This window comes from Bos indicus, chromosome 6, assembly GCF_029378745.1.
Source record: "Bos indicus isolate NIAB-ARS_2022 breed Sahiwal x Tharparkar chromosome 6, NIAB-ARS_B.indTharparkar_mat_pri_1.0, whole genome shotgun sequence".
Classification (NCBI taxonomy): domain Eukaryota; kingdom Metazoa; phylum Chordata; class Mammalia; order Artiodactyla; family Bovidae; genus Bos; species Bos indicus.
Genome location: NC_091765.1, coordinates 93,112,504 through 93,138,405, shown reverse-complemented (window position 1 = coordinate 93,138,405; position 25,902 = coordinate 93,112,504). Strand labels below are relative to the sequence as shown.

At 36.1% G+C, this 25,902-nt stretch overlaps 1 protein-coding gene across 4 annotated transcripts in view; it reads left to right on the top strand.

Moving 5' to 3' along the window:
• Positions 1–25,902, top strand: part of CNOT6L (CCR4-NOT transcription complex subunit 6 like) — a 118,418-nt gene that overhangs the window by 52,373 nt on the left and 40,143 nt on the right. For 3 of the 4 annotated variants that reach the window (XM_019962987.2, XM_019962985.2, XM_019962986.2), the window contains exons 2-5: positions 140–261; positions 3,585–3,771; positions 4,980–5,065; positions 18,547–18,636. In XM_019962987.2, the coding sequence (XP_019818546.1) occupies positions 150–261; positions 3,585–3,771; positions 4,980–5,065; positions 18,547–18,636 (475 nt within the window). In that variant the 5' untranslated portion in view covers positions 140–149. Of the gene's footprint in view, positions 1–139; positions 262–3,584; positions 3,772–4,979; positions 5,066–18,546; positions 18,637–25,902 lie in introns of those variants that run through there. The other variant, XM_070791637.1, reaches the window with a different exon arrangement.

Below are 25,902 nucleotides of genomic sequence, written 5' to 3'. Positions count from 1 at the left end.
GCGTGTGTTTTCCTTCTAATGAGAATTTAAGGGTAGCCTGGTAAGGGGGAAGCCAAAGAAAACTTAGCGTCCCATTTTTCTCCCTCTGTTTTTATGTATGACTATAATAATTGGTCATCTTTTTTCTTTTTTCTCACAGACTAATAGGGATGCCAAAGGAAAAATATGATCCTCCAGATCCTCGCAGAATTTATACCATCATGTCAGCAGAGGAGGTAGCCAATGGGAAAAAATCTCACTGGGCAGAATTAGAAATCTCGGGTGAGTGAAATCTGAAACATTTAATTTGGGATAGGTGGCTCAGACAGTAAAATGTCTGCCTACAATGCAGAAGACCTGGGTTCAATCCCTGGGTTGCGAAGATCTCCTGGAGAAGGAAATGGCACCCCACTCCAGTATTCTTGCCTGGAAAATTCCATGGATGGAGGAACCTGGAAGGCTACAGTCCATGGGGTTGCAAAGAGTCAGACACGACTGAGCGACTTCACACTTCACACACACATAATCGCAAGAATGAACAAGAGTTGAGTATTGCATTTTTGTCATTGCTATACATTTTGAGTTAGATGAATTAATTGAAAAAATCCAAATGCTGAGGTACTTGCTGCTGCTGCTAAGTCACTTCAGTCGTGTCTGACTCTGTGCGACCCCATAGACGGAAGCCCACCAGGCTCCCCCGTCCCTGGGATTCTCCAGGCAAGAACACTGGAGTGGGTTGCCATTTCCTTCTCCAATGCATGAAAGTGAAAAGTGAAAGGGAAGTCGCTCAGTTGTGTCCGACTCTTGGCGACCCCATGGACTGCAGCCTACCAGGCTCCTCCATCCATGGGATTTTCCAGGCAAGAGTACTGGAGTGGGGTGCCATTGCCTTCTCCGGCTGAGGTACTTACTAGTGTTCAACTTACTGTTTTATCTGTGACTAAATGTCTTTGTTTCCATTGTTTCTTTTGAGATTAATACCATGGGCCACAGGTGGCATCTAGAACTGAAGGCATTGGGAGTGCAGTTTCTAAGTAAAACCTGCTTCTTTGATATAATAGATTTTGTTTTTCTATCACAGAGTAATCATTTTTGCAAGTTGATATCTTTGCCATCATCCTATCATCCCATTGTTGGCAGAGTAGGAATCCTAAAAGCTATCTGTTTATTCTATAAAGTGATAACTGCTACATGACTTTACATGTTTAGGATTTGTTAAAATAGAATCTGATTTCTGAAAACTCATAACCCCAGTCTAATAGTGAGAAAAACATCAGACCAACTGAAGGACGTTCCACAGAGTGATTGTCAGGGTCCTGAAAACAAGGAAAGAATGAGAAACTGTCATAGACAAGAGAAGACTAAAGAGACATGGCAACTAGATGCAAAATGGTATCTTGGATCAAATCTTCTAACAAAAAGGTGTAAAAACTGGTGAAATTCAAATAAAGTCTGTAAATTAGTTAATAACGAAAGTAGTAATCTTAGTTTCCTAGTTTTGACAAATGTTCTTTTTTGGGCTTCCCTGGTGAATCAGATGGTAAACAATCTACCTGCAATCCAGGAGACCCAGGTTCGATCTCTGGGTCAAGAATATCTCCTGGAGAAGGGAACTGACTCCAGTGTTCTGGCCTGGAGAATTCCATGGACAGAGGAACCTGGTGGGCTACAGCCAATGGGGTCACAAAGAGGTGGACATGACTGAGTAACTAATTCTTTCAGTTAACAGGCTTCCCTGGTGGCTCAGATGGTAAAGAATCTGCCTGCAAGGCAGGAGACCCAGGTTCTGTCCCTTTAGTTGCTAAACTGTGTTTGACTCTTTGTGACCCTACGGGCTGTAGCCTGCCAGGCTTTTCCCAGGTAGGGATTTCCCAGGCAAGAATACTGGAATAGGTTGCCGTTTCCTCCGTCAGGGGATCTTCTCCACCCGGGGATTGAACCCGGTCTCCTACATTGGCAGGCATGTTCTTTACTACCGAGCCACTAGGAAACCTTTTACAAATGTACAGTGGTAATATAATATGCTAGTAGTAGGGAAAACTGGCTGGGGGGTGTATAGGAACTGTGTTGTCTGGTAACTTTTCTATAAATCTACAATTATTACAAAGTTAAAAACTTAATAAAAATAAAAGTATAAGTACAGTTTTTCTTTTATGAATCGATATAATACAGACTGTACATAGAATGTAATTTTTTCCTCAGTAGGCTTTCATTGGAAGAGCTAAACCCACATTAGAGTATAGCAGGAACTATGTGTATCTTCGATAAAAAGTAGCTGGGTGGATAGGTGATTGGTAATTTTAAAATAATGAATATGAGCAAATCCTACTAGGTTAACCCAGGATTTCTCAACTTGGCACTGTTGACACTTCCGGGTAGACAGTTCTTTGTGGTTGGAAGTGGTTGTGGCACATCGATGTTCAGCAGCATTCCTGGCCTCTACCCACTAGATAGTGGTAGCACTCCTCTGGTTTTGACAACCTAAAATGTTTCCAGATTGCCAGAGTCCCAGTGTTGTCTCTGGTTGATAATCCCTTGGTTACCCTTAGGTAAAAACTTAAGTGTTTTATTTATTAGAACCTCTATCACTTGAAAACTTTGTTTCCTATTAAAATGCAAAATCCTAGTTAATACTTTAAGCCTGATTATAGACAAGGTCAAGGAACCTGTGATAGAAAGAACCCTGGACAGAAGATCTAAATTTGAGTCTACTGCTTGATAGCCACACGAAAAACAACATTGCCCTCTGTACCTTCCACTGCTCTTTTAATCAGAATCTTTTACCATTTCACTTTGGTAAAAAGTTTTTAAAGTCTCTTCATATAAGTTTATTGTTAAGATAATACCACGTTTTACAGAAGTTGAAACTCTGTGATTTGCTTAGGCTTAATATGGCTAGCAAATGGTAGAAATTAGGACTCTGAATCAAGTCTTCTAGCTTTTTCCAGTATGTGTTCTACCATAGCTGTCAGAGGCTGACTCACTGGTAAAGCGTAATGTGTGACCATTTCCTGGAGTGTGTTGCACTTAATGCAGAATCTTAAACCAGATTTATTAATGTATAATTGAAATATGAGAAAGCTGGGGAAGATATCTTCTTTGGGAGTAAAATGATTTTCCTGGTGGCTAATCTAAGATTAGTTCTAAATCATAGCAGTTACTCTTGTCTATTTAAAGTATGTAGACTAATTCAAACCCTAGGTGTAGATTAGCCTTGTACTGTTAATTTTCATGAAGTATGTGAGAAGTGCTTTGTTAGTACCATGACTTAAAAAAAATTCATGACCATTCTATTGCAAAAGCTCAAGTCAGCCCCATGCTTTCTCCTTGAGACATGTGATCACCCTCAATCCAAGGGTCTCCTTGTTATATTGTGTTTTATTTTAATACATGGTAGATTTGTGAGAAAGAATGGTTGTCAGACAAAAGTTGCATGGAATTAAAGAAGGACCAGTTATGTTTGGAAGCAGTCAAAAGCATTTAATGCAAAATTAAAATGTCAGAGTATCTGTATGCATTTATGGGCTTTTCTCCCACTTTTTGGTGCTTGTAGCTCATTTTTTGTCTTGGACCTAGGTTTAATGAGTCAATATTTTGCCTTTTAGGTAGAGTGCGGAGCTTAAGTACATCACTTTGGTCATTGACACACTTGACAGCGCTGCACCTAAATGACAATTACCTTAGTCGCATTCCACCTGATATTGCCAAGCTTCATAATCTGGTTTACCTGGATCTGTCATCCAATAAACTCAGAAGTTTACCAGCAGAACTAGGAAACATGGTGTCTCTCAGGTGAGAACATATAAATGTGACACAACTGTATAAAATTGTAAATTTACCAAATACAAATATGGGAGGTTACTCATCTTAAAGTAAGTAGGCTTTCCATATGTATGTGAAGATTAAATGATATAAATTGTCTAAGCACAGTACTTGAGTTGGCCTTCATAGAATGCTTCTTTTCCTTCCTTCCTTTAAATTTGGAGTTTTCTAGCTGGAAATGTGCGTGTATTACCAATTTCTTTTGACAGACTTGAGGTGGGATAGGGCTAAAATACTTTATTCTTGCTTTACACTCAGGTGACAAATCTCATCAGAATTATTTGGGGCTAGACTAGTAGTAGACTGGAGTGGGTTGCCATTTCCTCCTCCAGGGGATCTTTCCGACCCAGGAATTGAACTCACGTCTCCTATGTCTCCTACGTTGCAGATGGATTCTTTACCCATTGAGGCATGGGGGAACCAATGAAAACAAAGATTGCTTTCCTGCCTTTTTACTGCTGAGTAGTAATGTTAAAAAATTGCTATCATATGTTTAAATTTAAACATTTAATATTTTAAAAATCTTGTTTTTTCACAATCCCTTTACTGTATGTGTTTTTTTTAATACTTCTTAGGTGTCTGATTTTATACCTTTTAGTCATTAATTAATAACACTGGCCATTTATTTTCTCTATAATCTGCCCCAAATTTCACAGTCATAAATTCAGATCTTCATGTGTGCTGTCCTGTTTATACTATCCTATGCTTTATTTTTAATGTTTATATTTTCTGTCAGTGATTGTTGTATCTTGAAGTGATTATAGTTGTAATGCTATGAAATTTGAATGGGTTACTGGCTACTGTGTAGTAAATCCTGAAGTTTATTAAAAAAAATTTTTTTCCCCTGTGATTGAGGCTGGGTTTGAGGATATCTGCTATCTTTGGGTACATAAAATCTCTCTCTCTCTTGATTTGTATCTGAGAGGAATTTTGGGTGAGCGACAAAAGGGAGTGGATTTGAGAGTGATACACAATTCCTATATCTTTAATTTGTGTTCGAGAATGAGTAAATTCATAGAAACACTGTTAATGAATGTGGTAGTTATAACATTTTGGAATGAATATAGAGAAATAATGCCTTGATTGTAGATATCACTCATGGTATCTTAAAAGGCAGGTTAAGAACAGCAACTGTGGATATGTTAATAAAGTTTGTTTTTTTTTTTTCTTTAAAACAGGGAATTGCTTTTAAATAACAATCTGTTACGGGTTTTGCCTTATGAACTTGGTCGGCTCTTCCAGCTACAAACTCTAGGTTTGAAAGGTGAGTGATTTTTCTTTTTTAAATGATAGCATTGACACTCAGTATTGAGGCTGTGTTAACCTTTTAAAGGCCATTTTGGTTACAGTTAGGTCAGGTTTTAGTATAATTTTGAGAATATAACCATATGTTCCTCTTAAGAGAAAAGTGATTCTTCTGTATCAAATTGAGCTTCAGGATTTCAACAAGCTCCCATCATTTTAACAAGCTTGTATGGAGGGAACATTTTTTAATTTTATTTTTAATTTTCTGTAAACCTTTGAATTTTCTTAGAGGAGATATTTTAAGTTAACACTTAGCATTGTAGTTTTTTTTTTTCCCATTTAAAAAAAAATTTAAAAACAATGATGTAACATAATAAATTATAACCTAAGTCAGAATGTCTGATTTTAATAGAGTAGATAGCATTAACATATTATATAAGGGAAAAGCATAACAGTAAAAATGAGCTACACATACTAAGTGTAGTTGTTTGTATATAAGCATATTAATCCATCCTCTGGTGGTATCATCTCAGTTTGGGATGAAAGTCATACTCAAATCACATAAATACTTGTTTTGTATGTTTTTCTCTTACAGCATAGCATAGGAAGACGGGCTTATTTTGAATGCAGAGGACTGTGTGTAGATTTACTGTATTGGTTAAACATTTTTTGTGCTAATAAGGAATGAACATTAATCAAAGCCTTATAAAATACACACTTTGTTTTATTTTCCTTCTTCAAAGACTACTAAGTCTCATGAACATGTTCTGTTTGTGTTTGTTAAAGTCATACAATGGAGCATTAAGAAAGAAGCTCGAATAAGAGTGGTAGGATTGCTGATGTTACTTGTTGAAATGAATGAAATGAAAACAGTGGTATTAGGCTTCCTTATACAATTAACCCTTTGTAAATTAGGTCATTATATGAATGGTCTAACTTGTGATTTTAGTTTCTTTGTAGGATTTTACTGCTTTGTTTTTTTTTTTTTAAATCATGTATGAAGTACAGACAGGGGGATACTTATCATCTAAAATATTTTCTTGAGGATTCACCCAAGGTGTGAATTTCACCTTACTCTCTATATGTTAAATCTTATTCTTATAGTTGAAACAATTATCCAGCTAGAGTTGGAGTGGGGGCTTCTGTTCCTCTTAATAAGTATGAATGGTTATCATTTTGTATAATCTTAGATTTCATGAAATAATGGAACTCACAATTTCATACTGGTTATAATAATTGTATATTTTTTTCTCCAAGGATAACTATTATTTCTTTCAAGATCAATCAGAAGGGCTGTTTTCCTCCTTCTCATATTGATGGAGAGCATGTTAATGACAAATGAATAATTTGCTATTGAACCCAGTTAGACTTAGCCTTTATACTTTGTAACATTCCTAAAAAAGCAAATATTATATATCTTCTGTTTCACAACTCTATTCCATGTTATCTCATGTAGAGACGTGTTCTCAGAAAATTTATACTGTGTACCAACTGAATGAATCATTCTGAATATCTATTGTCTCCTTAGTCCTTCATTCTTTTTTATTGGTTAAAATGTTAGTCTTCTAAACTATAATCTTTGGTTGGCCTTTGGTTTTAGAGATTTGTCTGCTGATGATTCACATTTGTTAAAATCTCCCTTTAGACTTTAAAGTCAGGCACCAGTTCTGCTTTACTAGATGCAACTTAGTTTTCTCTGTGCTCTTGAATAACTTCCTTTTCAGTAAACTTCAGTTTGTTCTGTGGTAAATGCCTGTATGCAGCCCTTTCCTCTTCTGTGAAGATTTGTTTTTCTGGCAGTGCTATTTTATGTTCAAGTAATCAGTATGGAGGAGTAAGGACCTTTTAGAAATGAAAGAAAATCAGAGCCCTTCCAACCTTCTTTCATAACTTTAAGATGGTAAAAAACAGGGTTGGTTTTATGAAGGAATTGAAGGAATAAAGGTCCCTAATGAATGGTAGCTGTATATTCTTAGGGAGGTAAAACTTGAAATAATTCATCATCAGTTTTAATAACCACGTAGTGGTATTTTGTGTCTAAAAAAGGGGGAGGGAGTAGAATGGAGCATTTAAAATAGTGTTGTGATATATTTAAAAGAAACAATGAAAATGGATTGCCTCTGAGATTCCATTTTGTCTTCAAAAAGGAGTGCCTTTCTTCCATTTCCTGTCTTCCTCTGAAGCATAGATACTGACATTTTGATAATGATTTTGATCATCCTGGCTCACCAAGTTAATTTTTAGAAATTCTGTTTTGAGACTTGAGGAGTATGAGTGGTGGGTTGGGTATTTTAGGCGTTAGGATAGGAAGAAGGCCAATTTAAAAACTACATACATGGCCAGTCCAGTAAGCTGGAAATGTTCTGTTAAGTCACTTAAAAAACAAATTCAAACTTTATTAGTTTTTATGAAAGAAAATGTGTAAGTTTTAAATAATTTGAAATTCATGTCCTAAGGTAAAGCAATGCTTTCTCTGACATACGGGCCAAAGAGTTCCTCAAGCATTAAACATTTATGTCCCCAAATAATAAAAAATTTATGACTTCAATAACTGTGAAAATTTCTACCTTTCTCCCACGAATTGCTTACCACCCTTGAAATAAAAAGGAGTGTGACAGTGTAAGATTCTTTTACTATGTGAACTTTTACATTCACTAAATATATCATAATATAAAAAGTAACATTTTAAAGAAAATAATAAAATGAATAACTACATATCCATTTATCTAACATTCTCAGTACCTTTTTAAAAGTAGCATTTTAAAAATCCAGTTGTCACTCATATAGGAGGCAAGGTACTTACTTCTGTATTATCTAATGAGCATCTATAAATCAGTAAGTGAAAGATAATCTATCAGAGAGCATTGTTGTTCAGTCACTAAGTAGTGTCTGACTCTTTGTGACTCCATGAACAGCAGCACACCTGGCTTCCCTGTCCTTCACTATCTCCCAGAGTTTGCTCATACTCATGTCCATTGAGTCAGAGATGCCATCCAACCATATCATCCCCTGTCACTCCCTTCACCTCTTGCCCTCAATCTCTCCCAGCATCAGAGTCTTTTCCAATGAGTCGGCTCTTAACAGATGGCCAAAGTTTTGGAGCTTCAACATCAGTCCTTCCAGTGCGTATTCAGGGTTGATTTCCTTTAGGATTTGACTGGTTTGATCTCCTTGCTGTCCAAGGGACTCTAAAGAGTCTTCTCTAGCACCACAATTCAAAACCATCAATTCTTTGGCACTCAGCCTTCTTTATGGTCAGGCTCTCACAAACATGCATGACTATTGGAAAAATCATATCTTTGACCATACAGACCTTTGTTGGCAAAATGATATCTCTGGCTTTTTAATATGCTAAGTTTGTCATAATTTTTCTTCCAGGGAGCTTCTTATAATTTCGTGGCTGCAGTCACTGTCTGCAGTGATTTTGGAGCCCAAGAAAATAAAATCTGTCACTGTTCTTAGTTTTTCCCCATCTATTTGCCAGGAAGTGATGGGACCAGATGCCATGATCTTAGTTTTCTGAATGTTGAGTTTTAAACCCGCTTTGTCACTCTCCTCTTTCACTTTCATCAAGAGACTCTTTAGTTCCTCTTCACTTTGTGCCATTGGAATGTTACTGTCTGCATATCTGAGATTGTTGATATTTCTCCTGGCAATCTTGCTTCCAGCTTGTGAATCTCCTAGCCCGACATTTCTCATGAAGTACTCTGCATATAAGTTAAATAAGCAGGATGACAATATACAACCTTACACTCCTTCCCTAATCTTGAACCAGTCTGTTGTTCCGTGTCTGGTTCTAACTGTTGCTTCTTGTCCTGTACAGGTTTCTCAGGAGACAGGTAAGGTGGTCTGGTATTCTCATGTCTTTACGAGTTTTCCACAGTTTTTTGTGATCCACACAGTCAAAGACTTTAGCATAGTCAGTGAAGCAGATTTTTTTTAGAATTCCCTTGCATTTTCTAGGAATGTTGGCACTTTGATCTCTGGTTCCTCTGCCTTTTCTAAATCAAGATTATACATCTGGAAATTCTTGGTTCACGTACTGTTGAAGCTTAGCTTGAAGGATTTGAGCATGACCTTGCTAGCATGTGAAATGAGTTTAGTTATATGGTAGTTTAAACAAGCTACTAAGTTAGCCAATTATTGTTTCATGGGTAGTGGTAGAAGACATGAGACTCTTGGGTCAGAGACAAAGAACATTATCATTCAAGCTACAAGATGGGCCCAGACACCCGTTGTATACACACAGTTTGCATTGCAGTTGAGTAATCCAAGTCCAAAGGTCCAGCACTTTGCAAGCAAGCAACAAATATTATAGCTAACTACAAAAAGCTAGTCCTGCTTCCCCAGAGGTGCAAAGAGTTACATGGAAGTAGTGCTCTGGCTGCCTTGACCTATTTATTAATAGTTGCCTATTTAGCTACAGAACCTGCTCCATATCATGAGACAGATGAACCTCAGAATCAGTTACATTCTCTGAGAATGAGGAACGGAACACAGGGACACTGATGGACTGCCTTTCCTAACCATTTTTTTAAAGAGATTTTTCTTGTATGTTCACGAATAAGATAGACCTGTATTTTACTGTTCTTATTTAATTTTCTCAAAGAGTTTGCATAGTATGTAATTAATCCATTTCTTGAAATTTTTGTGGAACAAGGCTATAAAACTATCATTGCCTGGTGAAACTATCACCTCGATGTGTTGGTACTTATAAGAACCGTCAAGTCCTTCTAATTGTTCATGAGTTAGTTTTGCTGGACCATATCTGTAATATTGAAATTTTTTAGCTTTTTAAAGTTTTCAGATTTGTTTGCATAAAAGTGTTGATGATATTCTCTAGATATATTTTTAAGCTCTGTTTATATTACCCCTTTCTTCATTAGTAAGATTATTTGTGCCTTCTCTCTTTTTTCCTAATTTATTTCCCGAGGGGTTTGTCAGTTATGTTCTTTTCAGTGAATCAGTGTTGCCTTTTATTTTTTAAAAACTGGTTTGTTTCTGTTTTTCTTTATTCTGTTGTTCCATTTATCAGTATTACAATTTTTTCCTTTTTAAGTTGGATATATGGCTTATTCATACTTTGAGTTCCTTATTTGAAAATAAATAAAAGTATTTAAGATCATACATTTTTTTTGTCAAGACTAAATTTACTTGGCAGTTTTTTGGCATCCTATGCTTTTGATATGAAACATTATCATTGTTTTGGCCTAAGTATTATTATTATGCATGTGTGCCTGCTAATTCTCTTCAGTTGTGTCCAACTCTTTGTGACCCTATGGAGTGTAGCCCTCCAGGCTCCTCTGTCAATGGGATTCGCCAGGCAAGAATACTGGAGTAAGTAGCAATGCCCTTGTCCAGGGGAGCTTTCTGACTCAGGGATTGAACCTGTGTCTCTCATGTCTCCTGCATTGGCAGGCAGGTTCTTTACCATTTATGCCTCCTAGGAAACTTTATTATTAGGTTTATCATACCTTCTTTGACTCATCAGTTATTTAAAATTTCCATGCATGTATGACTTTAGATTAGCTTTCTTTTATTGTTAGCTTTAAACTTAATTGCATTATAGGCAGTTAAGGTAGCCTGTATGAATCAGGTCTTTTACATCTATTGATTCTTGCTTTATGGCCTTGTATGTGATCAATTTTTATAAATGTTTTACTGCATCTGAAAAGAGTATTGTTTCTCTAATTGTTGGGCACACGTCTATATATATTTCTCCATTATATCAAATTTGTTGGTGTTCCTCAGATTTTCTGTATCTTTATAAATTTTTGGCTGTTTGCTTTTTGAATAATTAAGTTGTATATGCTAACATTTCCATTTAAATTCTGGATTTGTTCATTTTCCCCATGTCGTTTTGTTAGCTTTTGCTTTATAGCCTTTGAGATTATTTTATTAGGTATACCATCTATGCCTGTATATTTCTCTTGTTGTTGTTCATTTGTTAAGTTGTGTCTGACTTTTGTGATCCCATGGACTGTAGCATGCCACCTTTCCCTGTTCCTCACTATTTTCCGGAGTTTGCTCAAATTCATATCCATTGAATCAGTGATACTGTCCAGCCATCTCATCCTCTATCTCCATCTTCTCCTTTTGCCTTCAATCTTTCCCAGCATCACGGTCTTTTCCAGTGAGTTGGTCGTTTACATCAGGTGGCCAAAGTATTGCTCTACCTTCAGGTAATTTGAACCTGATAGTATGTCTGAGTCTTTTGTTAGTGTTTTCATCTTATAGTCTTTGTTATCTAATGTAATAGCTATGCAAGTTTTCTTTTGGAAATTGTTTGAATGTATCTTTTTTCATTTGTTTACTTTCAGCCTTTCTGTGTACTTATGCTTAGATGTCTCTTACAAATAGTATATAATTGGTCTTTGTTCTTAATCTAGTCTGACTTTTTTTGTTTTTAATATGTAGGTTCAAACCAGTTGCCTTAACTCTATTCCAGTTGTTGATATTCTTGTATTGTTGCCATCCTACAATTTGATTCCATTCTTTGTGTGATTTTTCTCTTTTTGCCTTTCTAAAACAGATTTTTTTCCCCTTGTTCATTTCTCAACCTGTGTACTTCTGTTGGTTTGGGATTTGTACATTTTATTTCTGGATTCTTAGTGATCACTCTTGAAATTGTATCTTGAATATAGTTTTGAAAAAATTAAATTTTTATTACCTTTTTTACCAAACCATTTGCATGGACTGAAAATGACCTCTTTGTTGACAGACATTCACATTTGGTAAATGTTGACAGATGTATGCAGTTGCATAACCACCAGTACAGTTGAGACATAAGATTGTTCTGGTATCCTCCAGAATTAATTTGTGTTTGTTGAAGTCAACACCTCCTCCTACTATCAGCCCTCGGCAAGTACTTTCCCAGAAATGTCATACATGGAAACATAGTATGTAAACTTTTGAGTCAGGATTCTTTCATTTAGCTTAATGTATTTGAGGTTCATCAGTGTTGTGTATTTTGATAGTGCATTCTATTGCTGAGTAGTTTCTGACTGTGTGGACATACTACTAAATTTTATCTGTTCAAAGTTGAAGGACATGTGGGTTGTTTCCAGTTATGGTTGATTAGGGATTGTAAACATTTGTATAGATTTTTGTGTGAAGTAAGTTTCTCTTTTCCTTGGGTAAATAGATAGGACTGGAACTGCCAGGTGGTATGGTAAATGTATGTTAAACCTCATAAGAAACTGCCAGACTGTTTATCTGGCTGATAACGGAGCATAGTGGATTTTTCATTTTGTATTCCTGCCAAATATATGAGAGGATTTTATTTGGCCGTGCCTTCTTGTCAGCACTTTTTGGTATTATCAGTATGTTCTATTTTTTTTCATCCTAGTACGCTATAGTAATATCTCATTGTGGTTTAAATTTGTCATTTCTCTGATGAGAAATTATGGCAACTTTTGCATAATTGATATTTTTTAATTACTGAGATTTTGAGAGTTCATGAAATGTTCTAGATTCAAGTTCCTTTTAAAAGTATGTTTTACAGATGTTTCCTGGCTTGTATGTTTATTTTCTTGATTAGAAACTTTTAAAAAGCAATTTTCCATTTCATTGCAGTCCCATTTATCACTTGTTTTTGTCTATGGTTTGTCTTTGGTGTCATACCTAAGATGTATTATTTGCCTTATTCAAGTACATGAAGATTTTCTTTTAGAAATTTTATAGTTAGGTTTTACATATAGGTCTGTGGTCTGTTTTGAGTTAATTTTTGTGTATATGGTGCAAAGTCGATTCATTTGTGTATGCACACCCAGTCATTCCAGCTGTTTATTGAAAAGATTATACTTTCTACATGAGTTTTCTTGCAACTTTGACAAAGTTATTATTTGACCCAAAGATATGTGGGTCTGCTGTTAGATATATTATCTTATCCACTGATCTGTGCCAATACCAAAATGTTTGATTACTGTAGCTTTATGATAAGCTCTGAGATTATATAGTATGAGTTCTCCAACTCTGTAGTTATTTTTCAAAATTGCATTGACACATCTAAATGCTTTGCACTTCCATATAAGTTTTAGAATCAGCTTATAATTTTTGCAAAATATCCTGCTGGAATTTTAATTGGAATTGTATTGAATATGTAGATCAGTTTGGAGGAAGAATAAATATCATAATCTTGACACTTAATATTGACTCTTCCAATCTATGAATACTGTGTACCTCTTCATTTATGCACGTTTTTTTTTATTCCTTCAATGTTTTGTAGTTTTCAGCATGCAGATCTTGCAAATATTTTGCTAGATTTATATATTTTTGCTGGATTTGCTGGTTATTTGATGTTATTGTAAATGATGTTGCCTTTTAAATGTCCAATTATTCACTGATATTTTATAGAATTATAATGCAGTTTATTTAAATGTATATTGACCTTGTCCCTTGAAACATTTGTAAACTTATTACTTCTAGGAACTTTTACAACCTTTTAATCTGTGAATACAGATCTTTTCATTTCTTTCTGTGTGCTTTTTTTTTTTTTTTTGCTTTATCACACTGCCAAGGACAATATTAAATAGAAATGGTGACACTGCACATCCTTGCTCCATTCTCAATTTTATGGAGAAAAAGTGCTCAGTCTTTCATTGTGAATTATATTATTAATAGCTGCAAGTTTTCTGGTAGATGCTTTTTCAAGTTAAATAAATTTCCCTTCTGTTACTTTGGGCTTTCCTTGTGGCTCAACTGGTAAAGAATCCGCCTGCAGTGCAGGAGGCCTGGGTTTCATCCCTGGGTTGGAAAGATCCTCTGGAGAAAGGATAGGCTACTTACTCCAGTATTCTGGCCTGGAGAATTCCATGGACTGTATAGAGTCCATGGTGGGGACAAAGAGCCAGACATGACTTTCACTTTTCACTTTCCTATTACTTCACTTTTGCTGAGGATTTTTGTCGTTAGTACAAGTTGAATTAGTCAAATACTTTCTCTGCAACTGTTGAGATGAGCATGACTTTTCTTCTTTACTTTATTTACTAAATTATATTGGTGTTTTTTCAGTAATAATCAGCCTTCTGTCAATAGATAGAACTCACCTTCTTGTCCCATTTTAAATACCACTTGACCATAATGTGTTCTGTTTTTAATATATTGCTGAAATAACTGTATTGCTAGTGTTTTGTTGAAGATTTATACATTTATGATAATAAGACATTCTGTAGTATAATTTTTGCAGTGCTTTTGTCTGGCTTGATACCAGGATACTGCTGACTTTGTAAATTGAATTGAAAAGTGTTACTCAGACATCTTGAATAGTTTCCATTTATATTATTGCTTTCTTACCTTATGGGATGAATCTTCCAGTAAAAATATATGGGCCTGAAATTTTTTTTGTTGAAAAGTTCTTAACTAGTAATTCAGTTTTTCATTAATACAAGACATTGAGGTTATCCTTATCTCAATGTAGCCACTTCTGTTCTTTTGGTTACTGTTTGTAGGGTGTATCTCTTTCTGTAAAAGATTACTTTCAGTCTATTTTTGTCTTTATAGTGTGCCTTTTTAAGATAGCGTATAAGTCTTGTTTTATTAGTCATTCTGCAGTTCTCTGCTTTTTAATCTGAGTTTAATTCACTTACATCTAATGTGTTTGCTGATGAAGTGGGATTCATGTCAGTTATTTTGCTATTTGTTTTCTGTATGTGTTATGTTCTTTTTGTTCCACTGTCTCTCAATTAATGCCTTCTTTTGTGCTAGATGGATATTTTCCAGTGTACCAATTTAATTCCCTTGTTTCTTTTGCTGTATTATTTTGAGTTATTTTCTTAGTGATTACCTTAAAGATTACAGTTAACATCTTAGTTTACAGTAATTTAATTTGGACTAGTAGCAGTTTAATTTCAGTAATATAAAAGAACTTTGCATCTGTATCTCCATTCACTTCTCTTTTATGCTGCTGTCATTACAAATATCATCTTTTTACCTTGTGTGCCTGTCAACATAGATTTCTGATTATTGCTGTGTGCAGTTATCTCTCAGATAGGAGGGAAAAAGTTAGAAAATTAAATGTACACTGTCTTTTATATGTTACTGTGTGGACTACCTTTACTGGTACTCTTGAGTTTTCATGTGGATTCAAGTTACTATTCTGTTTTCTTTCAGTTCAGCTAATAGAATCTGTTCAGTATTTCCTGAGGGGTTAGCATGCTAGTGAGAAACTCAGGTTTTGTTTGTTTGGGAATATCTTGCTATCCCCATTATTTTTGAAGGATATTTTTGCTGGATATAGAATTCCTAGGTTGAAAGTTCTTTTTATTTTTCCTTTAGTACTTGGAATGTGTTATTCTACTGCCTTTTGGCTTCTGTGGTTTCTGATGAGAAATCAGCTGTTAATCTTATTTTGAGGCTCGGTGCACCATGTGTCATGTCTATCTTAGATTCTTTGACTTTGCACAGTTTTATTACAATTTGTCCAGGGTCTCTCTTACATTTTATTTTACTTGGAATTTATTTGGCTTCTTCTGTTAATGTTTTTCATTAAATTTGGGATGCTTTTGACCATTATTTCTTTAAGTTTTTTTCCTGTTCTTTTCTCTCCTTCTCTTCTGGGACTCTCATTATGTATAAGTTGGTATATTTGTTGTCTGATAGATCTCTGAGCTCTGTTAATTTTTCTTCATTCTTTTTTCTTTCTTTTCCTCAGACTGTGTAATTTTAAATAACTTCTCTTCAAGGTCACACATCTTTTCTTCTACCCTCTGCTCTTGAGCCCTTCTAGTGATTTTTAAAAAAATTTTATAATTTCTATTTTGTTCCTTTTATAATTTCTGTTTATTTTTTGATATTCTTTATTTGGTGAGATGTCATTCTCATACTTTAATTCTTTAGGCATGGTTTTCTTCAGCTCTTTAAGCATATTAAAATAGTAGATTTCAAAGTTTTTTCTAGTAAATCCTTGGGTACAGTTTTTATTGTTTTTAGGGACAGTTTTTATTGATGGATTTCTTCTCTGTGTTTGGGACATACTCTCTTGTTTCTTTGTGTGTTTCTTAAGTTTTTGGTTAAGAATTGGGCTTTTAAAATAATGTGGCAACTTTGAAATTAGACTGTCTCCCCTTCCTGGGGTTGTCTGTTGTTGCTGCTTGTTGTGTATGTTGTTTGTTGCTTTAGTGATTTCTCAGAACTAATTTTGTAGGCTTTATCATATGTGACCATCGAAGTCTTTATTCAGTTTATGGTCAGTTAAGATTTTGATAAATGCCTGTAACCAGTAAGTCTCCCACTCTTGGCCAAGTGGCTGAGTGTGTGTTTGGGGGCAAACAATCAGTAATCAGCCAGGAAGTTTGTAATTCTGCTTTGTCCTTCACTTCTTTCATTGCATAACCTCAACGACAGACAGAGGTGAGAGCTTAGGCTGTTTTTAGGTTTTTTCCTAAACATGTGCATAGGTCTCCATATACATATTACCTCTGGAATCCCAGGAATATGTCAGAGCTTTTCAGAGACCATATTTACATCTCATTTCCAAGCATTTTCTTTTAAACCTTTTGGTTAGTCTGCTGTTTGCTCCAGGTGTTTCCTTGATCTTGGGCACCAACAAATTTAAGACATTTACCAATGATAACTTCCACCCTCTCCTCCAGGAAGAAGTCTCTTAACTCTTGGCAAGAATCAACTTCCAATCTCTTTATATATTGGAGCAGAAAACAAAGTACTGATCTCTCTAGAGCTCCAATTTATCATACATTAAGATTTCTTGTTCTAAGTCCCATATTTTTATTGTCTCGTGCTTTACATCTTTTTGCTGCCCAGTGGTGCATTCTGGGTAATTTCTTTGGATATAGTTTTCCTGTTCATTTGTTTTATTTTCAGCTGGTGTAATCTGCTACCTAACTCATTCATGGTTTCTTGTTTTGTTTCATTTTGTTTGTGTTGTTTTTTGGGCTTCCTTGGTGGCTCAGATGGTAAAGAACCAGCCTGCAGTGCAGGAGACCTGGGTTCAATCCCTGGATTGGAAAGATCCCCTGGAGAAGGAAATGACAACCCACTCCAGTGTTATTGCCTGGAGAATTCCATGGGCAGAGCATCCTGGCATGCCACAGTCCCTGGGGTCGCAAAGAGTTGGACATGACTGAGCAACTAACATACTTGAGCAGCGCCACACAGCATGTGGGATCTTAGTTCCCCAGGCAGGGATCTAACCTGCGCCCCTGCATTGGAAGTGTGGATTCTTAACTACTGGATTCCCAGGAAAGTCCCTCATTCATGGTCCCCACCCCCCAGTACTTTATTAGTTATGATTACATACAGTGCGTGCTTGCGTGCACACTCAGTTGCTTCAGCTGTGTCCAACTCTGCGACCCTGTAGACCATAGCCAGCCAGGCTCTTCTGTCCATGGGATACTCCAGGCAAGAATACTGGAGTGGGTAGCTATATCCTCCTCCAGGGGATCTTCCCAACCTAGGGATTGAACTTGCATCTCCTGCATTGCAGGTGAATTCTTTAGCACCGAGCCACCAGGGAAGCCCAATTGCATATAGTAAAATACCTAAATACTTAAAGATGCTGCTTGGCTAATTTTGACAAAAACACACATCTGTGAAACCACTACCTAGCTCAAGATGTAGAACATCTCCATCAACCCAGGAAGTTTCCTTTTCCACTTTCAAGTCAATTGGAAACCGCTCACCAGGTTTTCACCATGGTCGTATTATTTTACACTTCCACCAGCATCCTGCAACTTCTGAGAGTTCCAGGTTCTCCATGTTCTTTCTAACCACTGCATTGGTCAGTGTCATTTAATTTTAGATATTTGTGTTGGTGTGTGTTGTATTGAAGATTTTGTTTAATAGTTGGAACTTTCATTTCTGGAAGTTCTACACTTTTTGTTTTTTCAAATCTGTTTACTATTTTTGCATGCTTGTCTTAACAAATACTGTCTTTATTTCTTAAGAAAACATTTAGGCTGTTAACAGTAGCTTGTTTTGTTTTTAGTATTCAGATATCCCTGATCAATGTCATTTAAAAAATACTTATTTCCTTCTATATTTCACTAACTCATCTTGGTAATGATAAGTTTTCTTTTCACTTGAAGGATCTTCCTTTTCTCCATGTGTAATATTCTAACTAGGAAGACCCTCCTTTTTAATAATATCATTCATTCTTTCTCACACAAAGGCTGTTTTTCTTTCATTTAGAATATTGTCTTCAAAGATATATGTGGAACCTATGGGGTTACTTTGTGATATTACTTCAGAATTGACCAAGATTAATATGTATATTTGTGTGTGTATGTATGTATATATGTGATTTTGACACACCCAAATTATAGATAGGCAGTATAAACAGTGACATCTGAAAGAAATAGATCTTTTGAAGTTTTTCTTTATGACTGTCTCACCAGAGTATTTAATCCATATGATGTCTTTCAATTTATGTAACAGACTGAGTACAGTAAAAGTCACTTTAGAAAATTAGTATTTTGTTTTATCGTTTGTTTGTTTTGTCTTCCAATTGTAACTCTTAATATATTTTATTTTTCTGTTCTTTAGGCAATCCTTTATCACAGGATATTCTCAATTTATACCAGGACCCAGATGGAACCCGAAAGCTACTGAACTTCATGCTTGACAATCTTGCAGGTAAATGTTAATTACAAAGCAGTAAACTCAACAGATATTACTGTTAGCTAAGTATCCCATGTTGCTTAAAAGCATCTGATCAGTTTTTAAAACTGCTTATAGGATGGAAGTTCTGGCATTAGTATATCCCATGGTAGTGGGACATTCTTTTTTTGCACACAGTCAGTGCTTTATATTTACCAAGCAATATATTAGGAGCATTAGTTACATTATCTTGTCAAATCTTTTAAGGAGTCTAGGAGATAGGAACTTTTACTGGCATTCTGAGATTGAGAGAATAAAGTAATTAACTTAAATATGTGGCTGACAAATGTCAGAGCTGTGAACCCAAGATGGTCTTGCTCTTAACCACAAAGATACCTAGTTATCAGTTGTTTGAATTGGATGCAGATTACTTGGAACCCACACGTGGTACACATTTTTCATGAATGAAATGATTTGTTTGATTCACTCACCTTTGTGGAAATTACGCCAGCAAGATTTTAATTAAGCACATCATATTTATGTGATTAATATAGTTGTATTCCAAATGAAAATTTTTAATATAAGAAAGCTTTTAAGTATTTTGACTGAATTTTTTTTTTTTTTTTTGCTTAAACACTCAAAATACAGGTAAAATAATGGAGATGCTGCTAAATTCAAATATTTTTCCTGGAATAATGCCTTTCTAAAATACAGAATCCTGAAACAATGCTAGAGAAATCTAGATTCAAGCATAGAGGCCGTCATCACAATATTTTTGCAGTATGCTTTTTAATTCTGACATAGAAGACACCCATCTACATATGAAAAATTTTTTTAAATAGTAAGATTTACAATAAGGGGAAATCAAATTAATGTTATTTAAAATTTTTTTGGCTAAAAAGACAAAGTTGATTGATGGAGAGAGACATCAGATTTATTAAAGAAGTCCTTTTAGTATTTAGAATATGTGGTCATTTAAGTTGTATACAAATCATGTGTTTGTTATTTTCTTCTTGTTTTGAAATAGTATTTGTCTTGTCTGTATGAATATAGCCTGTTGACCCAGCCATATGGAATATGTGGTGTGTGTGTGTGTGTGTGTGTGTGTGTGATTTTTAAAGAGTTTTTCTTGTGTTTTAGATATAAGCTGTTTGTTGCTATGCATGTTGTAAATATCTTTTCCCATGCTGTTATTGGTTTTCACTCTCTTAATCTGTCTGTTGATGAACAGCAAAAGTTTAACATACTCTGCTTTATTGATCTTTTTAGTATGATACTGCTTTTGTGTTCTCTTTAAGAATTTTTCCCTACCTCAAGCTCATGGATGTATTCTGTGTTATTATCTAAAAGCTCTGTTTTTCACTTGTAACATTTAGAGCTATCATCTTCTTGGAACTGATGTTTGTGTAACACGGGATTCAATTTTTATAACTTTTCCATTTGTAAATTAAATTAACCCATAGCCATTTATTGAAAAGGCTGTCCTTTCATTACTATTTTTTGTGCCCTTTTGTCATGAACCATAAATGTTTGTATGGATTTACTTCTAGAACCTCTGCTTTTTGTTACCTTCTGTTAGTCTTTATGGCAATATAAAGTTGTTATTTACAGTAGCTTTATAAAATGTTTTGAGATGCAGTAGAGTAAATCTTCCCTCTTGATTTGATCATAAAGTCTTGGCTTATTTTGGCCCCATGCTTATTTTGCCTTATAGTTTCATTAAAATTGCTAGAAACAGCCTTTCAAATTTCTCCACTCCCCCAAGTGAAAGTGTAGGGATTTTATTGGGGATGCAGTAGACTGCTCAGCAACACAGGTTTGAACTGCACAGGTCCACTTAGATGCAGATTTCTTTTCAATGAATAGTACTATAGGATCTAAAATTGGTTGAATCTGTGATGTGGAACAGAGGATACAAAGGGCTGTAAGGTTATATGTGAAGGTGTTGACTGTGCAGGGATCAGGGTCACTATCCCTGTTTTTATTCAAGAATCTACTGTAGTTTGCTTTGCAAAGAATCAGTGTATTTACAATACTACATTTTCTTCTTCTTTTTTGTTTTTTTTAAACTTTTCAGTTCAATCACTCAGTTGTGTCTGACTCTGAGACCCCAGGGACAGCAGCAAGCCAGGCCTCCTTGTCCATCACCAACTCCGAGTTTACTCAAACTCATGTCCATTGAGTCAGTGATGCCATCCAACCATCTCATCCTTTGTTGTCCCCTTCTCCTCCTGCCCTCAGTCTTTCCCAGCATTGGGGTCTTTTCAAATGAGTCAGCTCTTCACATCAGATGGCAAAAGTATTGGAGTTTCAGCTTCAACATCAGTCCTTCCAATGACACCCAGGACTGATCTCCTTTAGGATGGATTGGTTGGATCTCCTTGCTGTCCAGGGGACTCTCAAGAGTCTTCTCCAACACCACAGTTCAAAAGCATCAATTCTTTGGCACTCAGCTTTCTTTATAGTCCAACTCTCACATCCATACATGATTACTGGAAAAACCATAGCTTTGACTAGACAGACCTTTGTTGGCAAGGTAATATCTCTGCTTTTTAATATGCTGTCTAGGTTGGTCATAACTTTTCTTCCAGTGAGTAAGCATCTTTTAATTTCATGGCTGCAATCACCATCTGCGGTGATTTTGGAGCCCCCCAAAATAAAGTCTGTCACTGTTTCTTCATCTATTGGCATAATGTGATGGGCCCAGATGCCATGATCTTAGTTTTCTGAATGTTGAGTTTTAAGCCAACTTTGTCACTCTCCTCTTTCACTTTCACCAAGAGGTGCTTTAATTCTTCTTCGCTTTCTGCCATAAGGGTGGTATTATCTGCGTATCTGAGGTTATTGATATTTCTTCTGGCAATCTTGATACCGCTTGTGCTTCATCCAGCTCAGTGTTTCTCATGATGTACTTTGCATATAAGTTAAATAAGCAGGGTGACAATATACAGCCTTGATGTACTCCTTTCCTGACTTGGAACCAGTCTGTTGTTCCATGTCCAGTTCTAACTGTTGCTTCCTGACCTGCATACAGATTTCTCAAGAGGCAGGTCAGGTGGTCTGGTATTCCCATCTCTTTCAGAATTTTCCACAGTTTATTGTGATCCACACAGTCAAAGGCTTTGGCATAGTCAAGAAAGCAGAAATAGATGTTTTTCTGGAACTCTCTTGCTTTTTCAGTAATCCAGCAGATGTTGGCAATTTGATCACTGGTTCCTCTGCCTCTTCTAAAACCAGCTTGAACATCTGGAAGTTCACAGTTCACGTACTGTTGAAGCCTGGCTTGGAGAATTTTGAGCATTACTTTACTAGCGTGTGAGATGAGTGCAATTGTGCGGTAGTTTGAGCCTTCTTTGGCATTGCCTTTCTTAGGGATTGGAATGAAAACTGACCTTTTCGAGTCCTCTGGGCACTGCTGAGTTTTCCAAGTTTGCTGACAGATTGAGTGCAGCACTTTCACAGCATCATCTTTCAGGATTTGAAATAGCTCAACTGGAATTCCATCACCTCCACTAGCTTTGTTCATAGTGATACTTCCTAAGGTCCACTTGACTTCACATTCCTGGATATCTGTCTCTAGGTGAGTGATCATCATCGTGGTTATCTGGGTTGTGAAGATCCTTTTTGTACAGTTGTTCTGTGTATTCTTGCCACCTCTTCTTAATATCTTCTGCTTCTGTTAGGTCCATACCATTTCTGTCCTTTATCAAGCCCATCTTTGCATGAAATGTTCCCTTGGTATCTCTAATTTTCTTGAAGAGATCTCTAGTCTTTCCCATTCTGTTGTTTTCCTCTGTTTCTTTGCATTGATTGCTGAGGAAGGCTTTCTTATCTCTCCTTGCTATTCTTTGTAACTCTGCATTCAAATGGATATATCTTTCCTTTTTTCCTTTGCTTTTGGCTTCTCTTCATTTCACAGCTATTTGTAAGGCTTTTTCAGACAACCACTTTGCTTTTTTGCATTTCTCTTTCTTGGGGATGGTCTTGATCCCTGTCTCCTGTACAATGTCATGAACCTCCGTCCATAGTTCATCAGGCACTCTTTCTATCAGATCTAATCCCTTGAATCTGTTTCTCACTTCTGCTGTATAATTGTAAGGGATTTGATTTAGGTCATACGTGAATGGTCTAGTGGTTTTCCCTACTTTCTTCAATTTAAGTTGGAATTTGTCAATAAGGAATTCATGGAGTGAGCCACAGTCAGCTCCTGGTCTTATTTTTGCTGTCTGTATAGAGCTTCTCCATCTTTGACTGTAAAGAATATAATCAGTCTGATTTTGGTATTGACCATCTGGTGATGTCCATGTATAAAGTCTTCTCTCGTATTGTTGGAAGAGGGTGTTTGCTATGACTAGTGAGTTCTTTTGGCAAAACTCTATTAGCCTTTGCCCTGCTTCATTCTGTACTCCAGGGCCAAATCTGCCTGTTACTCCAGGTGTTTCTTGACTTCCTACTTTTGTATTCCAGTCCCCTATAATGAACGGGATATCTCTTTTGGGTGTTAGTTCTCGAGGGGCTTGTAGATTTTCGTAGAACCATTCAACTTCAGCTTCTTCAACATTACTGGTCGGGGCATAGACTTGGACTACCGTGATACTGAATGGTTTGCCTTGGAAACGAACAAAGATCATTCTGTCATTTTTGAGATTGCATCCAAGTACTCCTTTTCGGACTCCTGTTGACTATGATGGCTACTGCATTTCTTCTAAGGGATTTTTGCCCATAGTAGTAGATAATAATGGTCATCCATTCCAGTCCATTTTAGTTTGCTGAGTCCTAAATTGTCGACGTTCACTCTTGCCATCTCCTGTTAGACCACTTCCAATTTTCCTTGATTTTATTTTTATTTGCATTTATTTTTTGCAGCCTCCCCCTACCCCTGACCATAAGTTTTGTTTCTTCAGTTTCTTTTAGGATATCTTTTTCTTCTGTGCAATCTCCTCTTTTGGTTTAGGAACAATGTTCATTTTCAGTTCAGTTCAGTTGCTCAGTCATGTCCAAATCTTTGCGACTACATGGACCATGGCATGCCAGGCCTCCCTGTCCATCACCAACTCCTGGAGTCTACTTAGACTCATCTCCATTGAGTCAGTGATGCCATCCAACCATCTCATCCTCTGTCATCCCCTTCTCCTCCTGCCTTCAGTCTCTGTTTTTTACTATGCTGTCTAGGTTGGTCATACTTTCCTTCCAAGGAGTAAGCGTCTTTTAATTTCATGGCTGCAATTACCATCTGCAGTGATTTTGGAGCCCCAAAAAATCTGACACTGTTTCCACTGTTTCCTCATATATTTCCCATGAAGTGATGGGACCAGATGCCATGATCTTCGTTTTCTGAATGTTGAGCTTTAAGCCAACTTTTTCGTTCTCCTCTTTCACTTTCATCAAGAGGCATTTTAGTTCCTCTTTACTTTCTGCCATAAGGGTGGTGTTATCTGCATATCTGAGGTTATTGATATTTCTCCCAGCAATCTTGATTCCAGCTTGTGCTTCTTCCAGCCCAGTGTTTCTCATGATGTACTCTGCATATAATTTAAATAAACAAGGTGACAATATACAGCCTTAATGTAGTCCTCTTCCTATTTGGAACCAGTCTGTTGTTCTGTGTCCAGCAAAGAGTTTCAGAGAATACCAAGGAGAGATAAAAGCCTTCCTCAGCAATCAATGCAAAGAAGTAGAGGAAAACAACAGAATGGCAAAGACTAGAGATCTCTTCAAGAAAAGTAGAGATACCAGGAGAACATATCCCCTCATTTAATTTGTGTATTTATTAGACTGTTTACATTTAAAGTAAGAATTGATATGTAAAACTTGAAATCAGCCATTTTATTATTTGTAGTCTGTTTCCTTTATTTCTCCTTTATTTATCATTTGTTGGTTTCTTATGGGCTATTTAAACATTTTTTAGGATACCATCTTGTTTTATTTATGCTGTTTTAGAGTACCTGTCTTGTATAGTTTTCTTAATGATGACTTTTTAGATATCACAATATGCATACTTAGAACAGTCTATTGATAATAGTGCCTTCTCATTTTAAGCCAATTATTGATGCCCTACTTCCATCTGTGTCCCTTTGCCTTCTCCACTTTTAAAATATAACTGTCTCTAGTATGTCCTCTACTTACACTGAGAACCACATAGATGTTACAATTTTTGCTTCAGCTATCAGATACAATATAAGAAGCTCATGCAAAGAAGGTTAATCCACTACATTTATCCTTTCACGCATTCCTTGTTCTTTCCGTTTTGATGTTCCATTTTTTCTGCTGTTAACATTTTCTTTCTGTCTTAAGAGCTTCCTTTAGCCATTCTTTAAGGGGCAGTCTGCTAGCAACGAAGTCTTTTCGTTTTCTTTTGATAACATCTTCATTTTTCCTTGATTTATGAAGGCAAGTTCTGTTGGCCACAGAATTTGAGGTTGACAGTTATTTTCTTTTAGCTCTTGAAAAAATATTATATCAGTTCCTCTGGCACCATGGTTTTAGAAAGAAACCTATTGTTTCCTTTTAGGTAATGTGTCATTTTTCTGGTGTTTTTGAGATTCTTTGTCTTTAGTTTTTAGCAGTTTCATTATGATGTGGTTGGTGTCTGATTCTTTGGGTTTATTTTACTTGAAGTTTGTACATCTTCTTGAATGTGTAGGTTTATGTTGTTTGTTAAATTTGGGAATTTTTAGTCATTATCTCTTTGAATATTTTTTAAGTCTACATTCTGTCTCCTCTCTTTCTGAACTTTGATTTTATGAATCTTAGATCTTTTGAGGAACCCACAGGTTCCTCAGGCTTTGTTCTTTTTTTTTTTTTTTTTTTTTCTGTTTTCTTCTTGTTGAGTAAATTCTCTTGATTTGTTCTCAAATTCAATACTCTTAGGTTTGGTTGTCCATATTATTTTGCCCTTCTACTTCTATTGTGGGCTTCCCTTGTGGCTCAGCTGGTAAAGAATCTTCCTGCAATGCGAGAGACTGGGGTTCGATCCCTGTGTTGGGAAGATCCCCTGGAGGAGAGAAAGGCTACCCACTGCAGTATTCCAGCCTGGAGAATTCCATGGACTGTATAGTCCATGGAGTCGCAAAGAGTTGACACAACTGAGGTACTTTCACTTTCCACTTTTTTGCTGGGGTTTTCTATTTTTTCATCTGTTTCAAGAGAATTGGTAATTATGAAGCAGTTTTATGTTGACTGCTTTAAAATTTCTGTCAGATAATTTCAACAGCTGAATACCTCTGTGTTATTGTCTGTTGGTAGTCTTTTCTCAAATAAATTGTGATTTTCCTGGTCTTTGGTATGACCGGTGATTTTCAC